Source organism: Monodelphis domestica, chromosome 3 (assembly GCF_027887165.1).
Source record: "Monodelphis domestica isolate mMonDom1 chromosome 3, mMonDom1.pri, whole genome shotgun sequence".
Classification (NCBI taxonomy): domain Eukaryota; kingdom Metazoa; phylum Chordata; class Mammalia; order Didelphimorphia; family Didelphidae; genus Monodelphis; species Monodelphis domestica.
The window spans coordinates 291,512,462-291,539,652 of NC_077229.1; the positions used below are offsets into that span (position 1 = coordinate 291,512,462).

At 35.8% G+C, this 27,191-nt stretch overlaps 1 protein-coding gene and 1 long non-coding RNA gene across 3 annotated transcripts in view; one reads left to right on the plus strand and one right to left on the minus strand.

Moving 5' to 3' along the window:
* MAPRE2 (microtubule associated protein RP/EB family member 2) overlaps window positions 1-27,191 on the plus strand; it is a 199,917-nt gene that overhangs the window by 17,060 nt on the left and 155,666 nt on the right. Inside the window, exon 1 of one of the 2 annotated variants that reach the window (XM_056823880.1) lies at window positions 8,176-8,481. The exons of the other annotated variant lie outside the window; for it this stretch is intronic. Within the exon in view, the coding sequence (XP_056679858.1) occupies window positions 8,461-8,481 (21 nt within the window). The 5' untranslated portion in view covers window positions 8,176-8,460. Of the gene's footprint in view, window positions 1-8,175; window positions 8,482-27,191 lie in introns of those variants that run through there. 2 annotated transcript variants of the gene reach the window in all.
* LOC103097920 (uncharacterized) overlaps window positions 14,340-27,191 on the minus strand; it is a 55,593-nt gene continuing 42,741 nt past the window's right edge. Inside the window, exon 3 of the long non-coding RNA XR_008917707.1 lies at window positions 14,340-14,799. This is a non-coding gene — a long non-coding RNA (uncharacterized LOC103097920). The remainder of the gene's footprint in view (window positions 14,800-27,191) is intronic.

Consider the following 27,191-nt stretch of genomic DNA (forward strand, 5'->3'; position numbering starts at 1 on the left):
ACCCTGGGCAAGTCACTTAATCTTGTTTGCCTCAGTTTCATCATCTGTAAAATGAACTGAAGAAGGAAATAGCAAACCAGTATCTTTGCCAAGAAATTCCCACATGGGGACATGAAGAATCAGACACAATTGAAATGAATAAGCAAATAATAGTGTTTTTTTTAAAACATAACTCCTTTCCTAAGAAATACACTTAGCTTTGGATCTTATATTCCACTTGGAATATAAGAGGTACACTTCATTCACAATGCATTGAGAGTCAGAAAACCTACATCCAAATCCTGACTTTGCCACTTATTATTTCTATGACCTTGAGCAAATCACTTATAATAAGGGATTGGATTAGGTGGCCTTCAAGGTGCTTAGCTTTAAATCTATAACACTCCAATATAACCCTTTAAGATATAGCCCAGGTATTCCCTTCTCCATGAATACTTCCATGATTTTCCATTTAAAAATGATTTATCCCTTCTTGAATTTTTCTGTACTTTATCTTCAGCTCTGTTTTGCCTTTACTGTCATATAAGTGGAGATTTTGAACCTTTGACTTCATTCCCCAGAAGTCCTTAGTATTTCCCAAAATTCCCTATAATCTCTCCTGCATCTCCATGTTGGTGAGATCATGTTATTGGTATTTAAATGTAGGTATGCTCCTCCCATTCTTTTTTTTTTTTTACCTGGGACCGGGCTGAATTCAAGCAGTTCTTTTGCTTTAGTTATTATTAATAAAACTTTATAATATATAATATTTAGTTACTGTAGATTAATTTTAATCTTAACACTATAGTCTAACAAATCATACTCATTTGTGCATGTGACTTAGATCTCTTTTTGTTGTTTTTTTTTTCAAGAGTCCAACTCTTATGTTCAGACATGTCCAACTTTGTAACCCTGTTGGAGTTTTCTTGGCAAACATCCCAAAGTGGTTTGCCATTTCCCTCTCCAGTTCATTTTATAAATGACAAAACTGAGACAAACAGGGTTAAGTGACTTGTCCAGGATCACATAACTACTAGGTGTCGAAACCAGATTTGAACTCCGGAAGATGAATCTTCCTGACATTGGACAGGCATTTTATCCATTGTGCCACCTAACTGTCCTAAAAGACTTCTTTGTTGTTGTCTAGTCATTTCAGTAGTTTGTGATTCATCCCTATTAGATTGTAAAGTCCCTGAAGACATATACCATGTTGTTTTCATCCTTGTATTCTGTATATCTAACATTGTGATTTCCATGTAGGAGGTACTTGAACATTGGTTGTTGTAATTTAATTCTTTGAAACCTTACTCTTTCATGGCAATATGCTAGCAGCATTGGCAAACCTTTTTGGAGTTTGAATACCCAGAGAGCAAATTCAAGCTGTCTGTGATTCTCTGCATTACTAGAGAGTTCTGAGGGAGGAATTGCTTGCTTTGGGTGGCTAGACAGAGGTGTGGGGCATGCAAAAAATGGCCTTAGGTGCTGGGAAGAGGGAGAACGGGGTAGCTCCCAGATATCTTCACCAACTGGATGCTTGGGCATGGGCACTCCCCAGTGAAGATGATATCCTTTTTCTACCATAGCAGATTATTTCCATGAGTTGTTGTGAATGAAAACTTCATCACCCTTCAGTGACTTTTCTAGGGTGAAGCTCTGTGAAATTAACTAGGTTGTTCCTCAGATGACAGATCCATAACTCATGTCTGAACCTGAGCTTAAAGCTTTTTCTAGTTGGGAGTATCCGTCTAGTTCTAGAGCATCCATTCTACTGGCTTAGCTTTTAAGAAGTCAGTCCGGGTCCAGCAAGGTGGCTACATTTCCTGTCTGTGTGACCCTGGGCAAGTCACTTAACCCCAGTTAGCCTAGCCCTTAGCACTTTTCTCCTGTAGAACCAATACTTAGTATTGATCCCAAGATAGAAGGCAAGGGTTAAAAAAGGAAAAAAAAAGAGACATTGAGGTCCTTTCCATGCCATGAGAAATGTATTGGAGGTATATAGTCATCCCTCGCTATATTGCCATTCAATTGTCACAGCTTCACTGTATCATGGGTTTTAAAAAAAAATACATCTAATTCTACATCTCAAAGTTTTCACCATATCGTGGGATTTTGTTGATGAATACCATACTGTGTACAATGAAAATTCAGTATGCTGCTACGGCTTACACAAGTTTGTCAACATGGGATTGTACACTATTGGCTAATGGAATGAAAGGCAACTAACCACAGCACTGTGTTAGGCACTGATTGGCTTAGTGACTAGCATCAGTCTGTTTGCTTTCCTGCTACTTCAGAGATTTTTACTTATGGCTGGGGTCTCTGGAATGTAACTCCTGTGATAGGTGAAGGATCACTGTACTTAATTAAAAGGGTGGGGTAGGTCTTTGATCTGTGCAAAATTTCATAGTGACCTTAAACTGAGTAGTTTTTAAATTGCCCTTTGTGTTCATATGATGGTGATGATGATGATTTAAAATCCTAAATAGTTAAAAGGGCAGGAAATTAAATTTTTGTATTTGTAATATCACCATTGTATAGGAAACTGGGCAAGGAAAAAGAAAAGATGACAGCTGGCATTTAGACAACCTTCCTATATCACTTAGGGCAGCAGTCTCTTGGTAGTGGTTACATATCTTAAGGGTAAGGGTTGGGATGTGAATTTGTTGGGGATGGAAGTCAGACAATGGGAGACTCAGTCCCTGAGAATGCTGTTGTCAAGTGGCAGGGAAATGGTAAATAAGGGCTTTGAAGTCAAGTTGTGGAGCTAAGTAACAAGAAATGTTTGTTTGCCAGGAGGATGTTGTTTGCTATTTGAAAGGAACCAGTGGCTACTGGTACTGCTGACTGGCAGCCAGGACAATAACCCACAGAGACCCCACAACTGAAAGAGTGCAATTATGTTAAAGGGTGCTATTTTAAGGGGGGGACTCTGATGCTTAGTCCTTTGCCTTTCCATAATGGCATATGACACCAAAGAAATATATATGTGTGTGTATGTGTGTGTGTGTGTATATGAGAGAGGGAGAGAAATATATATGCAATTTATTCAAGATCTCATTTTGAGGTAATCAGATACCTCTTTATACAAGGGAGGAGCTCAGCTTACATCTAGGGTGATTGGACTGTCTTGTATTTTTATTTGTAAACTCCATAACTCAGGTACATGTGATGAGTTACTCATGGGAATTGCACAGGACTGAGATGGGATCTTTTGAGAGTTTAGCTTTATAAGAGGCTACACATAGTACTGCCCATATCTTCCTACTGAACTACCTTTTACATGAAATGAAATGTCATTAGCAATAGGTATTTTTACTAAGATGTTATCAGTTAATCAGCAATAATTTATTTGTCTACTATATACCATGCCCAACTGGGAAGGGGGAGGGGGGTGAGGAAGAGGAAACATTGAAGGAAAGAAAAAAGAAAAGAAAAAAAGAGAATCAAGAAGACAGGAAAAGAAAAAAGAGAATCAGGAAGAGAAGAAAAACAATGAAAAGAGAGAGATAAAAAGAAAGAAAAAAGGGAGAGAGATGGAGACAAAAAGAAGAGGGGAAAGGAAGGAGATAAAAGGGAAGAGAAAAAAAGGGGGGAAATAGAGGACATATAGAAGGGGAAGAGGGAGATTATATAAAGGAGAGGTAAAGAGGAAGTGCATTCAGGAAAGGGGGCAGTACATTGGCAAAAAGATAAAAGAGTAAGTGCCCTTTGTGAAGAATAGAGAGAAGCTCAGAACCAAGACTGCAAAGGAGAGGAGTATTAATATATCCTGAGGCTGGAAAAATCTGTTGGGGACAAGCTGAGTAGGTCTGTAAAAATAAACAGAGCAGTTTATATTTGAACCTAGACATTAGGGCTGGTTGAGTAAAGGAGGAGCATGCTCAGATATGTAATTAATAAAAATTATTTTGGACTGATGGAGTGGGGGAGAGATTTGATGGAAGAAGACTAGTTAGGAGGCCATTGCAATGGTTTAAGAAAGAGGTGATTAAGATCTGAACCAAGGGTGGTGGTTGTATTAGTGGAGAGAAGGGGATGCATTCCAAAGATGTTATTTAGGCAAAATTTTGTTACCGTAAGATTTGGCAAATAATTAGATATGTGGGATGAAGGAGAATGACGAATTAGTAGACACCCAGGTAACAAACCTGAGAGATTAGAAGAATGGTGGATGTTGAGAAGAGGGATGGACTTGGGACCTGAGGTGGAGAAAGGTAAGTTCTATTTTCAGTATGCTAAATTTGAGATGTCTCCAGGACATCCAGTTTGAAATAAAAGGGTGTGCCATAAAAATATAATTTTGATAAGCTTTTTAATGATTACTCATGAAATCTGACATATATGGGGAAACCTTTTTTTCATACATTTTAGGTTTGTTTTTCCTCTGTTAATGCTAATTCTGTTGTATGATGGCTTAGTGTTGTTTTGGTCAAGAATCCCACCTTCTCTGCCCCGTTTTCCTTTTCTGGAAAATGGGAATATTTATTATTGATGGTAAAGGGTGATAAGACAACACTTGAGATTTTTATATATTTATACATAGCCACACATGTATGCATAAATACTGGGAAATAGTGGGGGAAATTTAAGTAGCAATTAGAAGTTATTAAATATGTATAAAAGGATTTACTGATTATTGTAATATAGGGTTTCAAGGGAATAAGGATAATGGAGAGAAAGAGGGAATGGGGTGGAAAAGGTGAAGAGATTTTTCTTCCCTTCTCTTCCTTTTTCTAGGGGATATAGCCAAATCCTAACTCCTTGAAAGAGGGAGTATGTCTCCTCAGAGAATGTTTCTGGGATATGCAGGACAAGAGACTAGAGGGGGAAACTGTAAAGGATGAAATTATGGCTGAGACTGAATGTATAACTAATTGAGGTCACCAAGGATTTTATTTATTAAAATCCTAATGAAAAATCAAATAATATACCCAAGTCAGCTGCCAGATTTTATGGGAAGATTAGAAGATCTATAAGTGAAGGAGGAAGGAATCAACCTGAACTCCAAAAAGGGGCTCAGCTGAGATGCCTGAACCTGAAACAGGTCAAGGACAAAACTCACAGCCAAAACCCAGACAATAACTGCTACCACTCCCAAGATGTCAGAACGCCTAGCACGCTGCCAGCCAAAGTTGCCTCTTCAGGGAAAGAGAAAGAGGCAGGAAGTGATGTGCCTTATATGGATTTTTTACATCACTTTTCTGCGTCTCATATGTACCAATGAGGACTTAGCTTGACTTAGGACAGACCAGAGGTCTGTCCTTTTTTTTGCAAGAGTCTGTTAAAGGCCATCTCCTCAGATAATTAAATCTTGAGTTTGATGCAGACCTTCAAAATCTTGTTAAACTAAGTAGGGTGGAGAATGTAGAGTTTCCAAGACCTGATTCTGGTATTCCAAGTATCTCCATTGTTACTGATCAGGAAATAGCTAAATTATGTCTTCTAAAGAATGGTCTGATTAGGGTGGAATAGTTTTAAAATTCATAAGCCTTAGTAAGATGATACAATGCCCCCCTTGAAGTCCAATCTATTCTTGAGAAGCAAGATTAACTCTTATGCCTCTGTTTTCCTCAGTGGCATCAACTGTCTGTCCCTTTGAGGATCTTAGGGCTACCCAGATGTCAGAGAAGGATGTAAATTCCTCTAGGTCAGGTGATCTTCCCCTTTTGGGGAAGAGGTGTGACCCTCCCCAAATCTTCAGCCCCCTCAACAATGTTGACTAGTGACTGGCCCAGACTTAAATCTAGAATAACAGATGATTTATTTGGGTTCAAACAGGGAAGGAGTGGTAAGGATATCAAGCAGGGAAGTGGGTGAACAGGAAACCCTACAACTTGTCCCCTCTGGAAGATTGACCCTCCAAAGTCTAGGGGTTCAAAGCTTCTCAGCCTCCATCCCTGCCAGCTGCCTGTTGGTCCCTACTCCTAAGCTAAGTAACTTGAATACAGGAGTCCCGGGACAGGTAAGGGAGAGAGAGATAGAGAGAGAGATCCTTGAAAGGGATCTCTGTGGGTGGCTCTCTTCAAAGTTCCAATCCACAAAATCCACTGATGGCTTTGATTTCTGTTATTGAGAGTTGAATGAGAGGTATTCAGGGGTTCAGAAAGAGACAGTTAATCTCCAGAGAGACAGGCTTCTTCCCAGCCTAGGAGATCTACCTCCTTCCTCAGTCTCCCAGCTAGAAGTGAGTGGCCAGTTGGACTTCCAAGCTTCTGATTCTCTCCTGGAATTTTCAGGGGGTTTTTTCTTGTTCCCCCCCCCATCTCTCTTCAGCTAGTCTCTGTCAGAGACTGTTCTCTGCTCAAAGTGGACTATCTCTTCTCCTATCTTACGTTAAACAAAAATTAGAGGAAACTGTAAAGATTACAATTAATATTCAATAACTATTTTTAAAATAATGAAATAACTATTAATTTTAATAATAACAAAAATTAAAAACAACTAGCTAAAAAGGTGCTAACCCAGCCCACTTGTGAAAAGAAGAGGCAGAGGGAGAAGTTATAGCCAACTTATAACCAATCACACAAACTTGAGTAGTAAGGAAAAGGGAAAAGGATCATAGGTAATACAGAAAGGAATTTTGGGTAATATAGTTTTAAGGGGTTTAAGAATTTTCAATTATATAAAACAGAGCCCTCTAAAGTGTTTAAGGAAAAGTAGACATAGGCATGACATTAGAAAGTAGATTTCACCCCTTATTTCTTTTTTAAACCCTTATCTTTGGTCTTAGAGTCAATATTATGTATTGGTTCCATGACAGAAGGACCAGTAAAGGCTAGGTAATGAGGGTTAAATGACTTGCCCAGGTTCACACAGCTAGGAAATGTCTGTGCCATATTTGAACTCAGGACCTTTCCTCTCTAGGCCTGGCTCTCTATCCACTGAGTCAACTAACTGTCCCCTTCTTCATTTCTTGATGAAACATAAAACTTTTTATTGGTAGATTCAGCTATGAATCAATTTCAACACCATTTCAAAAATATATTAATGTTTTCATCTTATTTTTCTCTATTACCAAATAATCTGAGTGTCAGAAGGCATAGGTTGTAGTCCCATATCTATTACTACATACTATTGCTATATATACTATGTTATATTCATTATATATATTATATATAACATATATAACTTGTATATTATATAATATTAGTTATATATACTATATAATTCAATTTATTCATATGTGGAAAAGAACAAATTGGATTTGATCATAGGAGCAGAGATTTAGAGTTAGAAGGGATCTTTGGAGATTATATAATCCAATCCACAAAGCATTTTAGTGTCTGCTTTTGTGCAGGACATTGGAGATAGATAGATAGATGGATGGACAGATGGATGGTCAGATAGGTGGACAGAAATAAAACAAGTAAGAAGTCTCCTCTCATGGAGTAAATATTATACTATAATAATATAGCATAGAAACAGATACATATATATAGTAATTATAAAAATTATATTTTATTTTGTTTTCAAATGAAGATCTATCACCTTACCTTCCCCCCTTCTATTCCCCACCATTGAAAATAAAAACAAACAAACCTTCTTTTGAACATGCATGGTCAAACAACACAAATCCCTGAATTGGCCATAAATACAAAAATATGTCTCAATCTGAATTAACCTTTAGATTGAGGTGGGCAGCATGTTTCCTCATGAGTCTTCAGGAATTGTTATTTGATCATTGCATTGATCATGGTTTCCAAATCTTCCAAACTTATCTTTACAGAATTGTTATTATTGTATAAATTGTTTTCCTGTTTCACTCTTCAGAAGTTCACAAAGTCTTCCAGATTTTTCTGAATCAGTCTTCATTTTTTTATTGCATACTATAATATACCATGTTGTATTTGTATTATATTGTATACTAGCCATCCCATCCATGTACCGTGATTAGCCACTGTCCAGCTGATGAGTTATCTCCTCAGTTTTCAATTCTTTGCCACCACAAAAAAAACCTGCTATAAACTTTTGTGTATAAGTGATTCCTTTTCCTTTCATCTGTTTAAGATATAAACATAATAGTTGTAGAACTGGGGCAAAGGGTGTGCACAATTTAATAGCTCTTTGGGTGTAGTTCCAAATTGCTTACCAAGTTGTTTACATCAGTTCATAACTCCACTAGCCTTGTATTAAGGTACTTCTTTTCCCATGGTCCCTCAAGCAAATCAGTTTCCTTTTTTTTTGTGCATAGTTTGTCATTCCAGTGGGTGTGAGATAGAACCTCAGATATTCCTGATAATTTGAAGGAGAGCATTAACAACTGTCATGATCTGCAAAGGCTTCACTTCAGAGATGGACCATTAGATGAGACTTGAAGGAAGCTCTGGTACTAAAAGATAAAGGGAAAGTAATTCTTCATTCCAATCATGAGAGTACTTCATTCCCCTGCAAAGACATGAAAGTGGAAAACAGAAATAGTTCAGAGGAAAGAGTTCAAAGAAAAGAAAGTAGGCCTCTTTGAGATTTGAAGAAATAGAAGAAATGTGCATTCAATCTGGAAAAGTAGGTGGAAGTCACATTGTTTGTGTGTTTTTTATTTTTTACATGTGAAGTCATGCAAAACTTATTTCCACAATGACCGTCTTTTAATATTTATTTTTATTTCATTAAATATATCCCAATTAAATGTCAATAAATTTTAACATTCATTAAATTTTTTTTATTTCCAGATTTTTCCCTCTGACCCACCTCTCCCCCCACTTTGAGAAATTAAGCAATTTGATATCAATTATAAATGTGAAGTCATGCAAAATGTATTTCCTAACAAGAAAACAAAATAAAGTTTTTTTAAAATATGCTTCAATCTGCTCTCCAAGTTCATCACTTTTCTCTCTGTAAGTGGATAGCATTTTTCATAATGGGTTCTCTGGAATTGCCTTGGATTATTGTCTTGATCAGAGTAGCTAAGTCTTTCATAGTTGATTATCATTATAGTATTGCTATTACTGTGTATACTGATCTCCTGGTTCAGCTCACTTCACTTTGCTTCAATTCATATGTCTTCCAAATTTTTCTGAAACCATCCCCTTATGTCATTTCTAATAATACAATAGATAACTATAATCAGATGCCACAACTTGGTTAGCCGTTCTTCAATCAGTGGACATCCCCTTGATTTTCATTTCTTTGCTACTACAAAAAGAGCTACTATAATTTTTTTTCTTTTTTTACAAATAGATCTTTTTCTTTTATTTCTCTGGGAGACAGACCTAGAAGTGCTACTGCTGCATCATGAGGTATCATTCCAAATTGTTCTCCAGGATTGTTGAACCAGTTCACAACTCCACTAACAGTGCCCCTATTTTTCATGTTTCCTCCAACATGTCTTTTTCATTTTCTGTCATGGTAGCCAACCTAATAAGCATGGAGAATGGTATCTCAGATATTTAAATGTGCATTTCTCTAATCCATAGTAATTTAGAGTATTATTTCATGTGACTATAGATAGCTTTGATTTCTCCTTCTGAAAACTGCCTATTCATATATTTGGCCATTTATCAATTGACGAATGACTTGCTTTTTTATAAATTTGGCTCAATTCCATATATATTTGAGAAATGAGGCCTTTACCAGAGAAACTTGTTATAAAAAATTTCCTACTATGTTGTTTTCCTTCTAATTTTGACTTCATTAATTTTGTTTGTGCAAAAATTTTTTAATTTCTTATTGTCAAAATGGTCCATTTTATTTCCCATGATCCTTTCTATCTCTTGTTTAATAATGAACTCTTCAATAGATGATAGGTTCACTTTCCCATGTTTTCCTAATTTTCTTATTTTACCATTCATCCTTTATTTCTAAATTATGTACCTATTTTAACCTTATCTTGGTATAAATGTGAGATGTTGGCTTATTCCTAGTTTCTGCCAAACTACTTTCCAGTTTTCCCTGTAATTTTTGTTAAATGGTGAGTTCTTAATCCCAAAGCTTGGATCTTTGGGTTTATCAAACACCTGATTATTATAATAATTTATTTGTGTGTTTTGTGTGCTTAATCTGTACCACTGATCTACCACTTAATGTCCTGAGCAAAACAAGTTTGTTTTCAATCCCTACTTTATAGTTTAGTTTTAAACCTGGTACTGGAAGATGACCTTCTTTCACATTTTTTTCATTGATTACTTGATAATCTTGACCTTTTGTTCTCCTACATTAATTGTTTAGATTATTTTTTCTAGCTCTATAAAATAATTATTTAGTAGTTTGATTAGTTTGGCACTGATAGGCAAATTAACTTTAAAAAATTTTTTGTTTATATTGGCTGGGCCTACCCAAGAGCAATCACTCTTTCTCCATTTGTTTAGAAGTATCTTTACTTGTGTGGTGGAAGTCACATTGTAAAGAACTTTAATTGTTAAACTGATTTTATATTTTAACCTAACCCCATAGGCAATAGGAATAGTATGATCTAATCTAGTTTTCCAATTTAATAAATGATGAAACTGAGTCCTTGAGAGAGTGAGAAACCTGATTCAGGTCAGACACAAGTAGGAAGTTGCATGATATTTGAAGTCCCCTTTATCTCTAAAATTCGGCATTTCTGGTCTTATTTATACTGACTAATCACCTCTTTTCTTCTTATCTCCCCCCCCCCCAACTGTTTTTAGAAGGTTGATATCAGCATTTTAGAATGAGATAAAATAGAGTAATGAAATTAAAACTTTCTGGTCCCTAGAAACCAGTATTGGGCTAATTCTTGTCAATTCTGCCTTCTGTTCCCTTTAAAATCAATGAATTACTTTCCTTTTTTCCTCACACTATTCCATTTTTTAAAATTAGAAAATAAGACTTTCATTTTCTCTTTGTGTTTCCTTATTAGCATACTGAATTATTGAGTTAAATTTATTAAGACACACTGGCATGATTCACAGGTTAATTTATTTTGTGAAGTATGCCATCTGTTTTCTGCTTGCCCCTAGAAATTTAAAGTGATGCAATCTCTAGAACAGAGTTCACACACAAAAAAGTATCCAGTCCTCTTTTGCACATTTTGCCCTCTGCACCCACCTCTTAAAAGGTATCCCATCTGTTTATCAGTCTGTCTTGTCTCTCAGACTGGCATGTAACAATCTTTTATTCTGCTAGATCAACAAGGAAGCATACAGGTAGAGTGACATTCTGATTAAATATAGTATTTGGACTAAGGCAGTTCACTAAATAGTTCACTACATAAAAGGATTAACAGAGAAGAAGGAAGTAGAATCTAGGAATGGGACCTTGATCCAGCTCACTCTCTTTGATGACCAAGACTCTACAATGTTCTACCTGTTTTAAATAAACTGCATCTAAAAATCATATTTTACAAGAGATTCTGATCAAATGATTATGCAAAAGTGCTTTACAAACCTAAAATTAAAACAAAACAAATACATTTATTAGATCATGCTGAAAGCTGCACAAACAAGGCATTTGGTTTTCTTTTTTTTTACCCTAAACCTAGAGCTGGAGTTTGGAGTTCTAATCCTGGTCAATTGAGTGGTAAGGGCTAGGCAATGGGGGTCAAGTGACTTGCCCAGGGTCACATAGCTGGGAAGTGGCTGAGGCCAGATGTGAACCTAGGACCTCCCATCTCTAGGGCTGGTTCTCAATCCACTGAGCTACCCAGCTGCCCCCAAATTAAAGCAGTTTTGGTTGGCTTCAACTTGTTTATGTGCATGTTTGACTTCCTCTGGGACCACTCCTTTCACTTAAGATATCTCACAAGTTGGTTTCCCAAGGGAAGCTGACCCAAGAAGTTAAAGATTTTTAACACTGTAGCTCCCAAATCCCAGTGGTCTCTCAATTATCATCCAACTGAACTCTTAGCTTTTTAAAAAGGGGTTACCAAGAAAACATAGCAAGAACAGTTGTTACAATAGTTACCCAAATAAGGGTTATAGTTGCACGTATAGAGTATCTGGAGAGAATGAGCTTAAAGTATAATAGTAGAAAGTAATATATGCAGAGAAACATGTATGCCAAGAGGATATTTTCTGAATCTTATTCCTGGAATTCTTTTCCTCCCTTTGTGGAGACCTCACAAGTTCTCCTGACGTATTTTTAGGTGAGCTCTGAAGATCAATGCCTTTCTTTTTTCTTTTTTCTTGTTTTTTCTAAAAATTCTTTTTGCCAGATTACTGTCAGTAATTTTTATCATTTGTTTTCTGACACTTTGCAATCCCTTTCTCTGCCTCCCTCCCACCCCTCTACCCTCCCCTGGAAGGTAGGTAATGTGATATAGTTTATACATGTTATATATGGTACTTATTTCCCTCCTCATATTGTGATACAAGACACATTGCTTACACTAGAGAAAATTCTTGGAGAAAATAAAGTGGAAAATGGTATGCTTCAGTCAGCATTCAGATTCTGCTAATTCTTTCTATGGTGGTAAAAAGCCTTTTTTGTTGTGCTTCCCTGGAATTGTCCTGGATCCTTGATAGTGGTTAAGTCATTCACGGTATCATTTTACATTATTGCTGTTACTATGCTTTCCTGGTTCTGTTCACTTCATTTTGCATTATTTCATATAAGTCTTTCTAGTTCTTTTTTATCATCATCTTATTTTTTATTTTTTATGGCACAAGTATATTCTATTACAATCATATACCACAACTTCTCCAGCCATTCCCCAGTTGATGAATATCCCTTCAGTTTCCAGTTCTTTGCCACCACAAAAAGAGCTGCAATAAATATTTTTGTACAGGTAGGTTCTTTTCTCCTATCTTTATTCTCTTTGGGATATAGACTTAGTAGTGGTATTGCTAGGTCAAAGTTTTATGGCTCTTTGGACATTGTTCCAAATTGTTCTCCAGAATGGTTATCACTTCACAGCTCCATTAACAGTCCCAAATTTTCCATATCCCCTCCAACATTTATTATTTTCTTTTTTTGTTACATTAGCCAATCTGATAGATATGAAGTGGTACCTCAGAGTTGTTTTAATTTGCATTTCTCTAATTACTAGTGATTTGGAGCATGTTTTCATATGGCTAAAGACATTTTAATTTCTTCCTCTGAGAATTGCTTGTTCATATGCTTTTACCAATTGTCAATTGGAGAATGCTTTGTATTCTTACAAATTTGACTCAGTTCTCTATATATTGGAGAAATGTGGCCTTTGTCAGACATACTTGCTATAAAGATTTTTTCTGAGTTTCTTGTTTGCTTTCTAATCTTAATTACATTGGCTTTGTTTTTGGAATCAATGCCTTTCCTTTTTTTTTTAACCCTTCCCTTCCCTTCTATCTTAGAGTCAATGCTGTGTGTTGGCTCTAAAGCAGAAGAGCATTAAGGGATAGGCAATGGGGATTAAGTGACTTGCCCAGGGTCACACCCTGAGAGAATATCTGAGATCAGAATTGAACCCAAGACCTCCTGTCTTTGGATCTGGCTCTCAATCCACTGAGCCACCTAATTGCCACTGAACCAATGCCTTTCTAAAGTGTATTGCCAACACTTCTCTCTTACAAAGAGGTATCATGTCTAAGTCCACACCATCCTGAGGTAGCTGTACTTTTTATGTTGATCTGAACTTCCATCTTGGACTATTCATTCACCTAAGACCAGAAAAGAATAAACACAAAAGAAAGTATAGGTGCTGTGTTTTATGGAACCATAGCAGTTGAGAATGGGAGAAAGGGCAAGACACCCTTTCTTTTTCACCTGGAAGCTCCCAGAAGTCCTTGCCAATCACCAAGGAGGAAAAGACAATGAGAGATAATTGGAACTAATATTTTGTGTGCAAATCCTTTTCTAGCTTATCAGCTCCTGATTCACTGTTTCCTCTATTTCTGTTGCCAACCCTTCAATCAAGCATGGCTGGAAGTAGGTCTCCAAAGTTTCACATATTGGATTGGAACCACTCAATATCTGTGCATGCTCTGGGGAACCCACCAAAAGCTCAAAGAACTGGGCCTTCATTGGCCAGTCACTCCATTGACTATACTCAGTATATTCAATATATATACTCAATATATTCAATATATGTGAATATACTGTAGCCATCCCAATTGAGAAATATTCTAAAAATAGAATTGGAAATACTTTAGTTTCAAACAGCATATTGCTCTTTGCTTTATTGACAGAAGTAATTTGATTTTAGATAGTGGAACAGGTAGAATTAGATACCCTCACTAAATTATGTGATTCTGTTGATATCTATTGTGAGTGAGAAGATAATAGTGGAATTTCTACTTTATGGATCAAGGCTTGAGCTTTGGTACCATTAATTTTATTGCCATTAGGGTTGAATTAGAAGTAATTCATGATCAATATTAAATTAAAAGAATGTAGTAAGCAAAATAAAAGGTATCTACAAATATAAAATAAAGTTTAATTAAACCCTTATATTGAATACTATTTCATATTATAAAGACTGGCTTTTCCTTCGGCTCATTTAATTTTCATATCAAGTTAAATCAATTAACCCACTTGTCTTAATCAAAGGTTAGTAATAATGAAGGGGAAATATATTAATCTATTAGAAAATTTATGAGTATGTAACTCATTTGGGATTAGAAATCTTGAATTATGAATTATCAAAAATATACTTAAGAAGAAGACTACTAGAAGATCTTTACAGATTGTAATATTTTACAAATGGAGGATTTCCAAGAAATAGAGTAAAGGAGGTCATCAGAGAAATGTATGACCAGAAAAAAGGATAATCAGTCATATAGTGAGAGTAACATAGTCAGTTCACAATGATAAACAAATATTGAACAAATGGGACAAAGATCTTCCCCTCCTTGATGTTAGATTGGTCCCATGTAGCAGATGTGTAATAGGATATGGCATTGACAATACTCACATTTGGGCAAGCATAGATTGGGTACAGATCTGTAAGATAAATGGAAATACCAATATTGGTACTATATACTGTGGAAAAAATACCATTGAAAATATATACTGGCAACTTTGAAAATATCACTTCTCAAAATTCATGAAAAAAATTAAACATCTAGGCAGTTTTTTAAAAATCCATTTAAATTTTAGCAATCCATAGAAAACAATGAATTTTTTATTATCTAATTGTACTTTAGTTGAAAGTCTTACTGAAAAAAAAAAGTGTGACCTACTGAAAACATGATTCTGGAGTCCTAGGACTTGGATTCAAATCTTAGCCTGTGATACTTACTACCTCATCTCAGGTGGATCATTTAATTTCTTTGGATCTCAGTTTCCTTGTTGCTAAAACGTAAGGTTTGGACTAAACATTCCTTACATGTCTAGATCTCTGATCAAGTGATCTTATATGACCAGAAATGATCATATTGCTACTCTAATTTTTTCTTGGGGGAAAAAAAGATAACAAAAGAAATCTAATTTTTTCCCTTCCAGAATTTACACTAGCCGTATTTCATGTTGCTAGGTCACTTTTGTTTAAAAGATTCAGGTCATATTTTATTTCTTTAGGTCTATAATAATATAACAAAATGCCCTGGATTGTCAGTTAGAGATGCTGGATTCTAATTCTAGTTCTGCTACTTGTCTTCTTGAATTTCGGCAAATCACTTTACCCCAATGGGCATCCATCTTCTAATTTACAAAATGAGCAGTCTGAATAAGAAAATTTCTAGGATCCCTTCATCTCTAAAACTGAGTCTAAGTACAGTGTTCTTGGCAGAGTAAGTTATAGCTAGAGTGAGTGAGTTTCTTATATTTAGCATTTCAGAGATAATTTTATAAAAAGAACACAGGCCAATATGTTGAAAAGGAAAGAAAGAAGAAAATTGGTTGTGATGTCTGCATGTTCCATGAGGAAAGGGAGATTAGACTCTGAAGCCTTACAAAAGTAAGTTATCAGCATCCTTAAATTTGACTCCTAATTTCATTTTTAAAAATTTAGAAATAGCTTTTGGCTTATTTTATTAATTCCATCATAGGATCATTAAAAGGAGTGGGATCATTCCAGTCTAGAATAGGCACAGGTGATTTGTTGGGGTTTTCCCTGTGTTTTTTTTTAATTTGTTTGCAACAATTAAACATCCATAAAAATGAATCCACCCAATAACCATGTCCAAAAATGTGTCTTTGCACCTCTTATTAAGGAGTTGAGTAATGTGTTTCATCATTGGTCCTCTGGAGACTTGGTTGATCATTGCATTGATCACAGGTCTTCAGTTGTTCAAAGTAGTTTTTCTTTACAATTTGATGTTTTATAAATTGTTCTCATTCTGCTCACTTCATTTTATACATAAGAAAGTGCAATGCTGAGAATCTCTGCAAAATCTAGAAGGGATAAAGAAGACTTTCCTTCACATATCCTCCCTTGAAGTCTTATTTCTTTCTCACTTTTTTATATGTTAGGAATGTTTCATCTGCTGTCATGAAGCCAATGGCAAAGCAACTTGATTTATGAAAAACATATTTCAGATATAAGTTGTCTTCTCATCCTTTCCTCATTTTCCCATGAGAAAGAAATATGTGCTGTAGGCAACTGCAAAAATAGTATGGGGTTAAATGCTTACAGCCCGATGGGGTAGAAACAACAATGGTTCTAGAGTTAGGAGACCTTAGTTCTTGACTCCTTAGTTGTGTGACCTTAGGCAAATTAAATTACTTAGTCTCTCTGATATCCCTTTTCCTCAAATATTTGAACTGTTTCCATGTTTGTTATAGGGAAAGTATTTAATAGACCTGAAAGTGCTATTAATAATAAAACATCATGCTGTTGTAGCTTCTCTTCTTGTACTATTTAACTCCCTCAATGTTATGCCACCATGACATTAGAAAGCTTACTTGTATAAGACAATATACACAAAAGCTGAAAAGATAAAGATTCAGGATGAAACAGCGGATGGTCCAAAATCCATTATGACGTCAGTGCATTTTTGTTGCCCTGGCCACTTTTTGATAGAGTAATTACAATTCTGAAAAGAATTGTCTATAATCAGCTCCATTGTATAAAGTATACAAATGGCTGCTCACTTAATGAAGCAAACCATCTCAAGAGTTAAACTTGAAAGTCTTTTATTATAAGAGTTGAAATTACATTCCATACGGTAGACGATTGTGCTACAATGCAATCTCACTGGTGGGAAATTTAGATTTGAAACTGATCTTCCAAGTTGGGAGGGAGGGTCACATGGTCACATGATCACAATATCTCCAACTTTGAAAAGGGAAAAAGGAAAGGGAACATTTAGCACCCACTATGTACCAGGCACTGTGCTAAGTATTTTACAGCTTTTTTGTTTGATCCACACAACATTCCTGTAAGTTGGTTCTGCACTTTTCTTCTCTATTTTGCAATTGAGGAAACTGAGGCAAACAGGGGCTAAGTAATTTGCCCATATATAACTAGTGTCCACATCTGAATTTGAATTCAGGTATTCCCAATTCTGGATCTGGTGTTCTATCCACTGTATCACCTAACTGTCCCAGAAGTCATTCTATCCCATGGGCATCTACATCATCCCCAACAAGTTATTTTATTTTTATTATATACAAGTTTATTAAAATCTGCAGAATTTACATGAGAGGGTACCCACTATTTCTGTAGGTAATTCCTTCCTCCTTTATCTGATTATTAGGAAGTTTTCCTAACAGGAAGCCTAAAGACTAGAAGAGAAAAAAGATTCTAATATTTAACTGAGAATTATGTGTCAGATAACACCATGTATGCTGGCATGGGTTTCATTAAAGAAAAATTTGTCATATAACCTAGAAATTAAGCATTAAAGATATATATTTTTGAGTCCAGTAGGTGGCTCAGTGGATAGAGAACCAGACTGGGAGTTGGAAAGTCCCAAATTCAAATCTGGCCCCTAGACATTTCCTGGCTATGTGACTCAGGGCAAGTCACTTAACTCCAGTTATCTAGCCCTTACCACTCTTCAGTATTAATTCTAAGACAGAAGGTAAGAGTTTAAAAAGAAAATAAATATATTTCTTTTAGTCTAATCAGGATATATAGAGTTATGCCTGGTAGAGTGGGCAGAAATCTGGTTTTTGAGTCCAAAGACAAGAGTTTAAGTAGTTTCAGTATTAGCTATGTCAACCTAACCAAGTTAATTATGTCTATGACTTCTTTCATCTGCAAAATGGTGATATTCTTTACAACTCATGTTTGCATAACTCTCCAAATCTTAAAGTGAAGGATAAACATGAATTATATTATAAATTTTTAGAAAGATTTTTCTAAAGAAGAAACATTGCATTAAACTGGCATTGACCAAGACTCTTAGCTCTTAAGAGAGCTTCTCCTCCACTCACTTTAGCAATGAGACAACTAAAAATAAAGATATGAAACAACCAAGACTTCAGTTCAGCACAGTGCTCAAGGCCACAAGGCATATCAGAAATCTTATGGGCTTAAGTTCTGAATGGTTTTTTCTCTTTGATGATTTTAGAAAGGAAATGCTCTATAAATGATCAGTTGGAAGATGCTTTGAACTTATAAATTGAACAGAACATTTGAACAGCTAAGTAATTTTTAAATATTCAAGAATAAAGATGGCAAAGTACATTCTTCTTGAAATTAAAAAAAAAAGACAAAAGAAATGTGTTTGGACCAGAATTGTTAATATGACTTTTTTTTTTCTTTTTTAACCCTTACCTTCTTAGTAACAACTCTTAAGATAGGACAAATGCAATTAAGTGATTTGCCCAGTATCAAACACCTAGGAAGTTTCTGAATCCAGATTTGAACCCAAGTCCTCCCAACTCCAGGTGTGGCACTGTATACACTGCCACCCAGTTTCCCTGGATAAAAGAATGACTCCCCCTCTTTGTAGTCATCCCCCTCTTATAGGACACCATGGAACAGTGGGGGAAGAACTGGCCTCAAAGACCTTGGACCTAAATTGATTTTGTAACTTGACAAATTATTTAATATCCCTTTGTCCCACTCATGTCCCTAAGACTATAAATTTCAGAGAGTACAAGTAGTGTCATATTATATATCAGCTATCTACTTACATTGGCTCTGAAGTAGAGGAAGTTTCCTCACCAAGGTTCCCTGTACCAAGGAGGAAATTACAGAGCCAATCCCTATTCCTATCCCTAAAGAAGTCTATAAAATCAGGATGCAGGATTTCTGTAAATTACAAATGATTGTTGCCATTGCTGGGGATGCCTGGAATCCCATTGTCTTTGAAGCTTCTGGGCTCCCTCGGGAGTTTCCAGGCATCTTCCCAAGCCTTCCTTTGATGCTACTTGAAAATCTCATGAGCCCTTCCACAGCTCAGTAAAGAAAGGGGAGCATCTCTGTGTGTTGGGGAGAGGAAGTGGGACTGTTTAGAATGGTTGGGGTAGGAAGATATCTTCCTAGCAATCAAGTTGGAATATAGAATATTTTTCCATAGAAATAATATTGTAAATAATGTTTCAGTCCTATAGTGCTACTAGTCATGTAATTTAGAAATTTTAGGATAAATTTTGTTTGGTTTTTGTTTTCTGGACATGGATATTTATCCATGTGAATTAAAATCTCAATTAAAATCCCTGCATTAGTGCAGTTCAGCAGCTCACTTGTAACACCCATTTACAGAATTGTCCAGAGTGGGGATAAGGGTAGAAAGATTAGTGACTTGGCCTTGGACATATTATATGACATGGGCAGGATTTGAACCCAAATCTGGATGATAGATCACTTCATCAGTATTATGGGCTCAGTGGGCTTTTTGTTGATCATCTGGGAACCTAACATTTTATAAAATGTCAGGCACATATCTGAATTGCATACAACTAACATAAATGAATCAAAAAAAAAGAAAAAAGACCCTTACCTTTTGTCTAAGAATCAATACTGTTTATTGATTCCAAGGGAGAAAAACAGTAAGGGCTAGGTAGTGGGAATTAAGTAACTTGCCCAGGATCATAGAGCTAGGAATTGTCTGAAGCCAGATTTGAACCTAAGACCTGCTGGGAGCCATCAGTCCACGATGCCTTGACAGAGTCCCATCTCTAGACCTGATTCTCAATCCACTGAGCCACCTAGTTGCCTTCCATAAATGCCCTTTTAAAATATAACCCATTGGAGCAGCTCCCATTTGTAAATTGGCTTCCTGGACTTGATATAGAAACAGTCAGAAAGCATTTCTTCTGCCTCCAAGAGTATATGTGAATGCTGCTGACAGATGCCCTGATGATTTGTTCAGGAGAGTTATTAAATACTGCAGTGAAACAAGTTTCCTTTTGACCAATATATCAAGGCCAAATAATAGTCCTGCCACATTTTTCAGAGGTGTGAAGTAACTTACTATTTGTGATGTGTTTAAGTTCAGCTCAACATTGTTTGTTTTTGCTTGAGAGCATATGTCAGGTTTTATTCTTCTCCTCCTTGCTCTCAAACACAGTAATTATATGGCCAACTTGGCTGAACATTTGATTCTCTATCCCTTGCTTAATACAAGGTACATGCATAATATCTGCCATCGGGTCCAGCCTCACGGCTAGGCAGTAACAATAGAACTAACAAATTAAACCATTAGTACTCACTAACACTCAGCCATAATTAATTATATTTGACTACCTGTCTTCTAAAAGAGCAGAGAGCAACTCCAGAAGAGACTAAAGCATGTGATAGTTAAATTTAGTTGAAAGTGCATATGGAATTGTGATAGAGTACTACTGTGCTATAAGAAATGACGAGGGATGGTTTCAGAAAAATATGGCAAGACCTATATGAACTGATGCAAAGTGAAGTGAAAAGAACTGGGAGATCATTGTGCATAGTAACATCAATGATGTAATGATGATCAGCTGGGAAAGACTTGGCTACTGTGAGGAAGGCAAACATCTAAGACAATTCCAAAGAACTCATGATGAAAAAATGCTCTCTACTTCCAGAGAGAGAACTAGTGAACTGAGTGCAAATTGAAGTATAATTTTCTTGCTTTATTTTTCTTGCTTTTAAAAAATATGGCTAGTATTGAAATTCGTTTTTGCATGATTTCACATTGCTTGCTTTCTTAGTGGACATGGGAAGAGGAAGAGGAGGGATTGAGAGAATTTGAAACTCAAAATTTAAAATTAAAAAGAAAAGAATACTCGAAAGAAATAATTTTAAAAAGAAAGAAACTTCATATTGATAAAGAATAATAAACTGAGTTGCAGAATTTCAGTTTTGGAAAGGACCTTAGAGGCCATCTCATTTAACAAATCACTGCCCAACCTGAAAAGAGCACTAGATATGAAACCAAAGGAGCTAGTTGCAAATCCTGCCTCTGCCATTTATTGCCTATTTGTAATCTTTGTCTCTCTGAGTCTAAATTTCCTCATTTGTCCGTTGAGTCTTCATCACCTCTCAGATCCTTTCTAGTTTGAAATCTATGACCCAATGGTCCCTCTATGATAGTGGTTCTCAAAATGTGATCCGAGGAGTGCTGGGGGTTTTCAAGACCCTTTCAAGGAGTCTATGAGGTCAAAATACTTTATAACAATACTAAGATGCTATTTGCATGTTAAAAACACTTCCTTGTCCAACTATAGGTCTTTGTGATGGCCAATTTTCTTTATATACTCCAGATAAAATAAATATCACAACAGATTGAATGTAAAAGGAAATCTAAGAATCCAGCTGTATTCTATTACGTCAGACATTAAAGAGATTTGCAAAAATATGTAAACCAGTGCCACTTTTCTCATTAATTTTTGTTATGGAAATATGTAATGGGTTTATTGTTATTTTAAAAGAATTCATGAACACATTTTTTAAATTGATCAATTTTAGTTTCTCATACAATAAATATCAATAGTTATTACCCATACAGACAAAAATCTTCTCAGCAATTTTTAAAGGAATTATAAAGCCAAAAAGTTTGCGAATCTCTACCCCATGATCTCCCAACAAATAAGTGGTTGTTCAGCCTTTGCCTTAAGACTTCTGGTGATGAAGAATACATTCTCTTCCAAGGCAGGCCTTTCCACTTTTGGAAAGCATTAATTACTAGGAAATTTGTCCATATTTAAGCCTCTTTTCAGTTTCCTTCAATTGCTTCTAATTGCCCTCTAAGGTCACACTAAACAAGACTCCCCTTCTGCATGTGGCAACCATTTAGATTCTTGAAGAAAATGATCATGTCCCTCCACCAGAAGTCTTTTCTTCTCCAGGATTAACATCCTCAGTTCTAACAGTCTTCTTTTAGTATAGTCTCAAGGCCATTCACCACATCCATTGCTTTCCTTTTGCTATTATATTCTGACCTGGACAGAATGAAGCAGTGTTATTCACATTCCTCCTCCTAAATACTTCCTTAAATGCCTTTCTTAAAGCAGCCTCAAAGTTCATTAACTTTCCTATATTCCAGAGTTTTTAAAGTATAGTAAAATCCACCTATCCCTTTCATACACGCTTTTTAGCTGTGCTTCCACCATCTTGTACTTGTGAGAATGGGTTGTTTGCTTGTTTTAAACACTTTCTGTTTTAGAATCAGTACCAAGTATCAGTTCCAAGGCAGAAAAGAGGTAAGAACTCAGCAATTAGTGACTTGTCCAGGATCACACCACTAGGAAGGGGTTGAGGTCCAATTTGAATTCAGGACCTCCTGACTCCAGACCTGGCTCTCTATCCTCTGAGCCACCCAGCTGCCCCATTGGGTTGTTTTGTGTTGTGTTTTTTTTTTCTTTTAAAACTGTTATGTAAGTCTCATCCCTCATGTCTATTGAATTTCATCTTACTAAATCTAATTTAACATCAAGATTGCTTTGGGACCTATCATCTTCTAATATGTTAGCTATTCTTTTTAGGTTTGTGTGATGTGAAAATTTGATAAAACCCACTCTCTATACCTCTAGCAAAGATAAAAAAAATTTTCAGGGATGTGGGGCCAAACAGATTTCTGGGGCACTCTTTCAGAGCTGACATTGAGTCACTAATGACTGCTCTTGGAATCCTGCCATTCAGCCAATTCCAGATCCACCTAAGAGTACTGTAGTCGCCATCTTTTGCACAATAGGTTGACATACTTTATGAAGTGCTTCACTGAAATCTAGGTAAATTGTATATATAGTAATACTCTCATCTGCCACTCCTATAATCCTGTCAAAAAAGGAAATTAGTTTAGTCTGGTATAACCTGTTCTTGATTAAAGACTTCTGGTCCTTTGCCATCATTGCTTCCTTTTCTAGATGTTCACTAATGTCCTTTTAATAGCATATCCCAAACTTTTCTCTGGATTTGAAATCAGTCTCTAGGCTAATAGTTTTCAGACTCCCTTTTTCCTCTTTCCTGAAAATTGGACCATTTGTCTTTCCTCAGGCCTGCAACGGCTTTCTCATTCTCCACAATCTTTCAAAAAATCGCTTGCAGTGTCTCAACAGAAACATCTGGTAGTCCTTTTATTACCCATGGATGGAGTTTATTGGGACCAGTTAACTTGAACTCATTCAAGGCATCTGGGTGCTCTCTTATTATCTTTTTACTTATCTTGGGTATCAAGTCCCTATTAGCCATTTCCTTTTCCCCACCCCTCAGTCCTTCCTAATCTAAAGATCATTTCCCTTGATGAAGAAAACATTTAAATTAAGAATTGAGCAGCTCTGGTCTCTATCATCATGTTTTTCCCATCTACCCAAAGCAACAGTCCCAACTCTTCTTTGATCTTTCTAATTTTCCTCAATTTAGACCAGATACATAACATGTTTTATTGTCCTTACTTTTTCTCCACAGCCTTAGTTTACTCCTAACACTATTCTTGTTATTTTATATTCTGTACAAGTCTTTATGAATTCCTTGTACATCTTCCTTAGTCTCTTTACAACATTCTTTTTTATTTTTATTTTCATTTCAATAATTTCATTCCCTCATGAGATGATTTTATCCTTTTGCCCATAGGATTCTAACTAGCATTCTAGCATTCCCATGAATCCTTTGCTCTATGCTCCCCTCAAATATAGGAAGCAGTTCAAGACTATTCCTGATTTTTCTTTGCTGGGATTGAATGCTTAACAATAATCACAATAATGTTTAATATTTATATATAACACTTGTTATGTGCCAGGCACTATGCATTTAACAGTTATTTCATTTGATCATTAAAACAGCCTAGGAAATTTAAGTGCTATTATTATCCTCATTTGTTATTGTTTAGTCATTTCAGTTGTGTCCAACTCTTCATGACCCCATTTGAGATTTTCTTGGTAAAGATACTAGAGTGGTTTGGCATTTCCTTCTGCAACTCATTTTATAGATGAAGAAACTGAAGCAAACAGAGGTTAAATGACTTGCTCAGTGTCACACAGCTAGTAAGTATCTGAAACTGGATTTGAACTCTGGTCTTCCTGACTCTAGATTCAAAGCTTTATCCATTGAGCCACCTTACTTTCCACCAATATTCTTATCATTTCTGCTTCAGCATCTAGTTCTTTCCAGTTGTTGATAATCAAAATCAGAATAGACTTTCTCTTGCTGGTTCCTCCACCTTTTGAAGAATGATACCATCAAGTCAAGTCAATATGCTATCACTTTCTCTGTTCTTTACAAAAAGAATGAACTCTAGGAGAGTTCTGTGCCTCTGTGCCAGGCTTGTGATCTGTTTCCTGAACTCACCTATTTTTCTTTGTCTTGATGGTCTCTAGTATATTCCAAAGGTAATACATTACTATTTTTTTCTTGGCTTCCTTCATCTCTGGTCAAAAGTTCCCCACTCCCATCAGAGGTTCTCTATTTCCTCATAATAATTATAATATTATATAATAACAATATCTATAGTGCTTACTATATACTGGGTACTGTGCTATGTGCTTTACAATTATCTTCCCTTTGATCAAACTCTAGGAGGTAAGTGCTATATTCTGCTATTATTATATCCTTTATACAGTTGAGGAAACTGAGGCAAAAGGCACTGCCTACATGACCCTGGGAAAGTTACTTAGATACTCCCAGCTTCAATTTCCCTATTTGTAAAATGGAGATAATAGCATCTTACAGGGTTGTTTTGAGGATCAAATGAGATAATGTGTAAAGTGCTTTGCAAATCTTAAAACGTTATATAACTCCTAACTATTGGCAGAATTGGGTAGCATAGGTAGACAAAATTTAAATTGCTATTTTAGCATTCCTCTCCTATTTTCTGTCAAAATCAACATTATGTGGGTCCTTCTTCTATCTCATTTGGGAGTATCCTCAAGGTATTTTGGGTGATAACCTCCAAAACCCATTTTACACAGTGTTCTCATCTAAAATCAGTGACAAAACGGCGCCAAGCTCAATGTGGTAGTGAGACTACTGTGTAGTAACATAGGCTCAGCAAGGAACAGTGTGGGCAGAAATTATGCAAATATTCCCACACATCTGGATTGGCTCCAGACAATTACCAGGACTTTCAGGAATAGACTATGCTAACAATTGTGCCTAGAAAAAGGAAAAATGGGAAGGCTAGAAATGAATTAGAAATGACCAACAAGTAGAACATTTATCAAGCATAGAAAGTGATTCAACTTTTTAGGGAAATCTTCTGGATGTCCTTTGTTTCCTCATTGGCATATCTCCCTTGCCTTCATTTAAGATTTCTTCCCAAGAGTTACCTTTGACCCCTACGCTTCAAATTATACCTCTTGGGTAGTGCTTTCTTCTGTTTTACCAAAGCTAGAAAAATTTAAAGCAAGACATGTATGTAGCAGGGATTAAGAATTTCACATGATTTTGATCCCTAGTCTCTGAACACTCATACTCATTTAGCTTTCTTTTTCATTTCATAAATTCTCATCTTTATAAAAAAATCCTACCTCTTATTCCCATGCCATTGTTTTCACACATTGCTATTAAGGGAACAAAGTAAGATGAATGAGAAGTAATTAACGAATAAAATGATGACTTTCTTATGCCAAAAACTTTTTACGACTTTGTACGTGGAATTTCATATGTAGTAGCTTGCCATGACAGTTTATAAAAGAACATTTTACTTTTAAGAATTCATTTAAGGCAGCTAAGTGGTAGTGTCTAAAGTGCTGAGCCTGAAGTCAGGAAATAATCTTTTTGACTTCAAATCTGGCCTCAGACACTTACTGAATGACCCTGAGCAAATCATTTGGCCCTCTGCCTCAGTTTCTTCACCTGTAAAATAAGCTGAAAACGGAAATTGCAACTCACTCAGTATCTTTGCCAAGAAAACTCCAAATGGGATCACAAAGAGTCAGACATGACTGAAACAACTCTCAATTAGCAGTGTAAAATTTCCATTTTAGAATAAAAAGAGACATTGATTTAAATTTCGTTTCTTAGGCATGGAAAAAAATAAGCAAACCAACTTTATCCACTCCAATGGATATAATTACTATAGGAAGTAGGGGAGTGAAATATTATATATTCCCATATTATATGCATATAATATGGGAAGTGAGGAACAAAAAAGTGAAGGTTTATTGTAGCTTCTGAAAAGATCTCAATTTTTTTCATCATAACCCTTATACTTTTTGTCTTGTATATATATGTGTATTTACACACACATGTACACGTGCGTGAGATGTGTCCAAGGGTCACTTAATGAGTGTCTGAGGCCAGATTTGCACTCAGGAAGATGAGTTTTCCTGACTTCAGGCTCAGCACTTTAGCCACTTTACCATTTAGCTGCCTGGCTAATCGAATACTTAAAATGTTCTTTTAAAACCTGCCATGATAAGCTACTATATATGTAATATCATGTACAAAGTTTTGAAAAGTTTTTGGCTGGAAAAAGGCATTCTTTTATTCTTCAATTACTTTTTCTTCATCTCCATTTCCCTCAATATATATATATATATATATATATATATAAATATAAATAATATGTATTTTTCTTTTCTATTTGTATGACTCAAAAGCAGTTTGTAACACTAATGTGGTCCATAATTTACTATTTAAAAGCTCATTAATAACTCACTTATAATCTGGGGAAAGTCCTTGACTAGAGAGATAGCATCATGGCATATAGCAATTGGAGTGCTGATGTGGAGTCAAAAAGAATGGGATTCAAATCCTCCTTGAGAGATTTACTAGCTATGTGACCCTGGACAGGTAACTGAACTTCTAAGTGCCTCATTTTCTTAGTCTATAAAATGAAGATGATAAATGAACCCACCTCAGCCAGTTGTAAATAGATGTAAAACACTTTTGAGAACAGCATTATGTAATAAATATCAGCTACTTCACAAATTAGATAGTTTTGAAATTAAGGTAGTGCATCCTTTTGAAGGAAAGATCAAGCACAATTCTCTGTATTTCTATTTCCAAAATGCGACAATTCTGTCCCCCTGCTGTGGGCTTTCAGAGCATCCTTACAGTAATGCTTCTCATTGGGGAGGGTAGC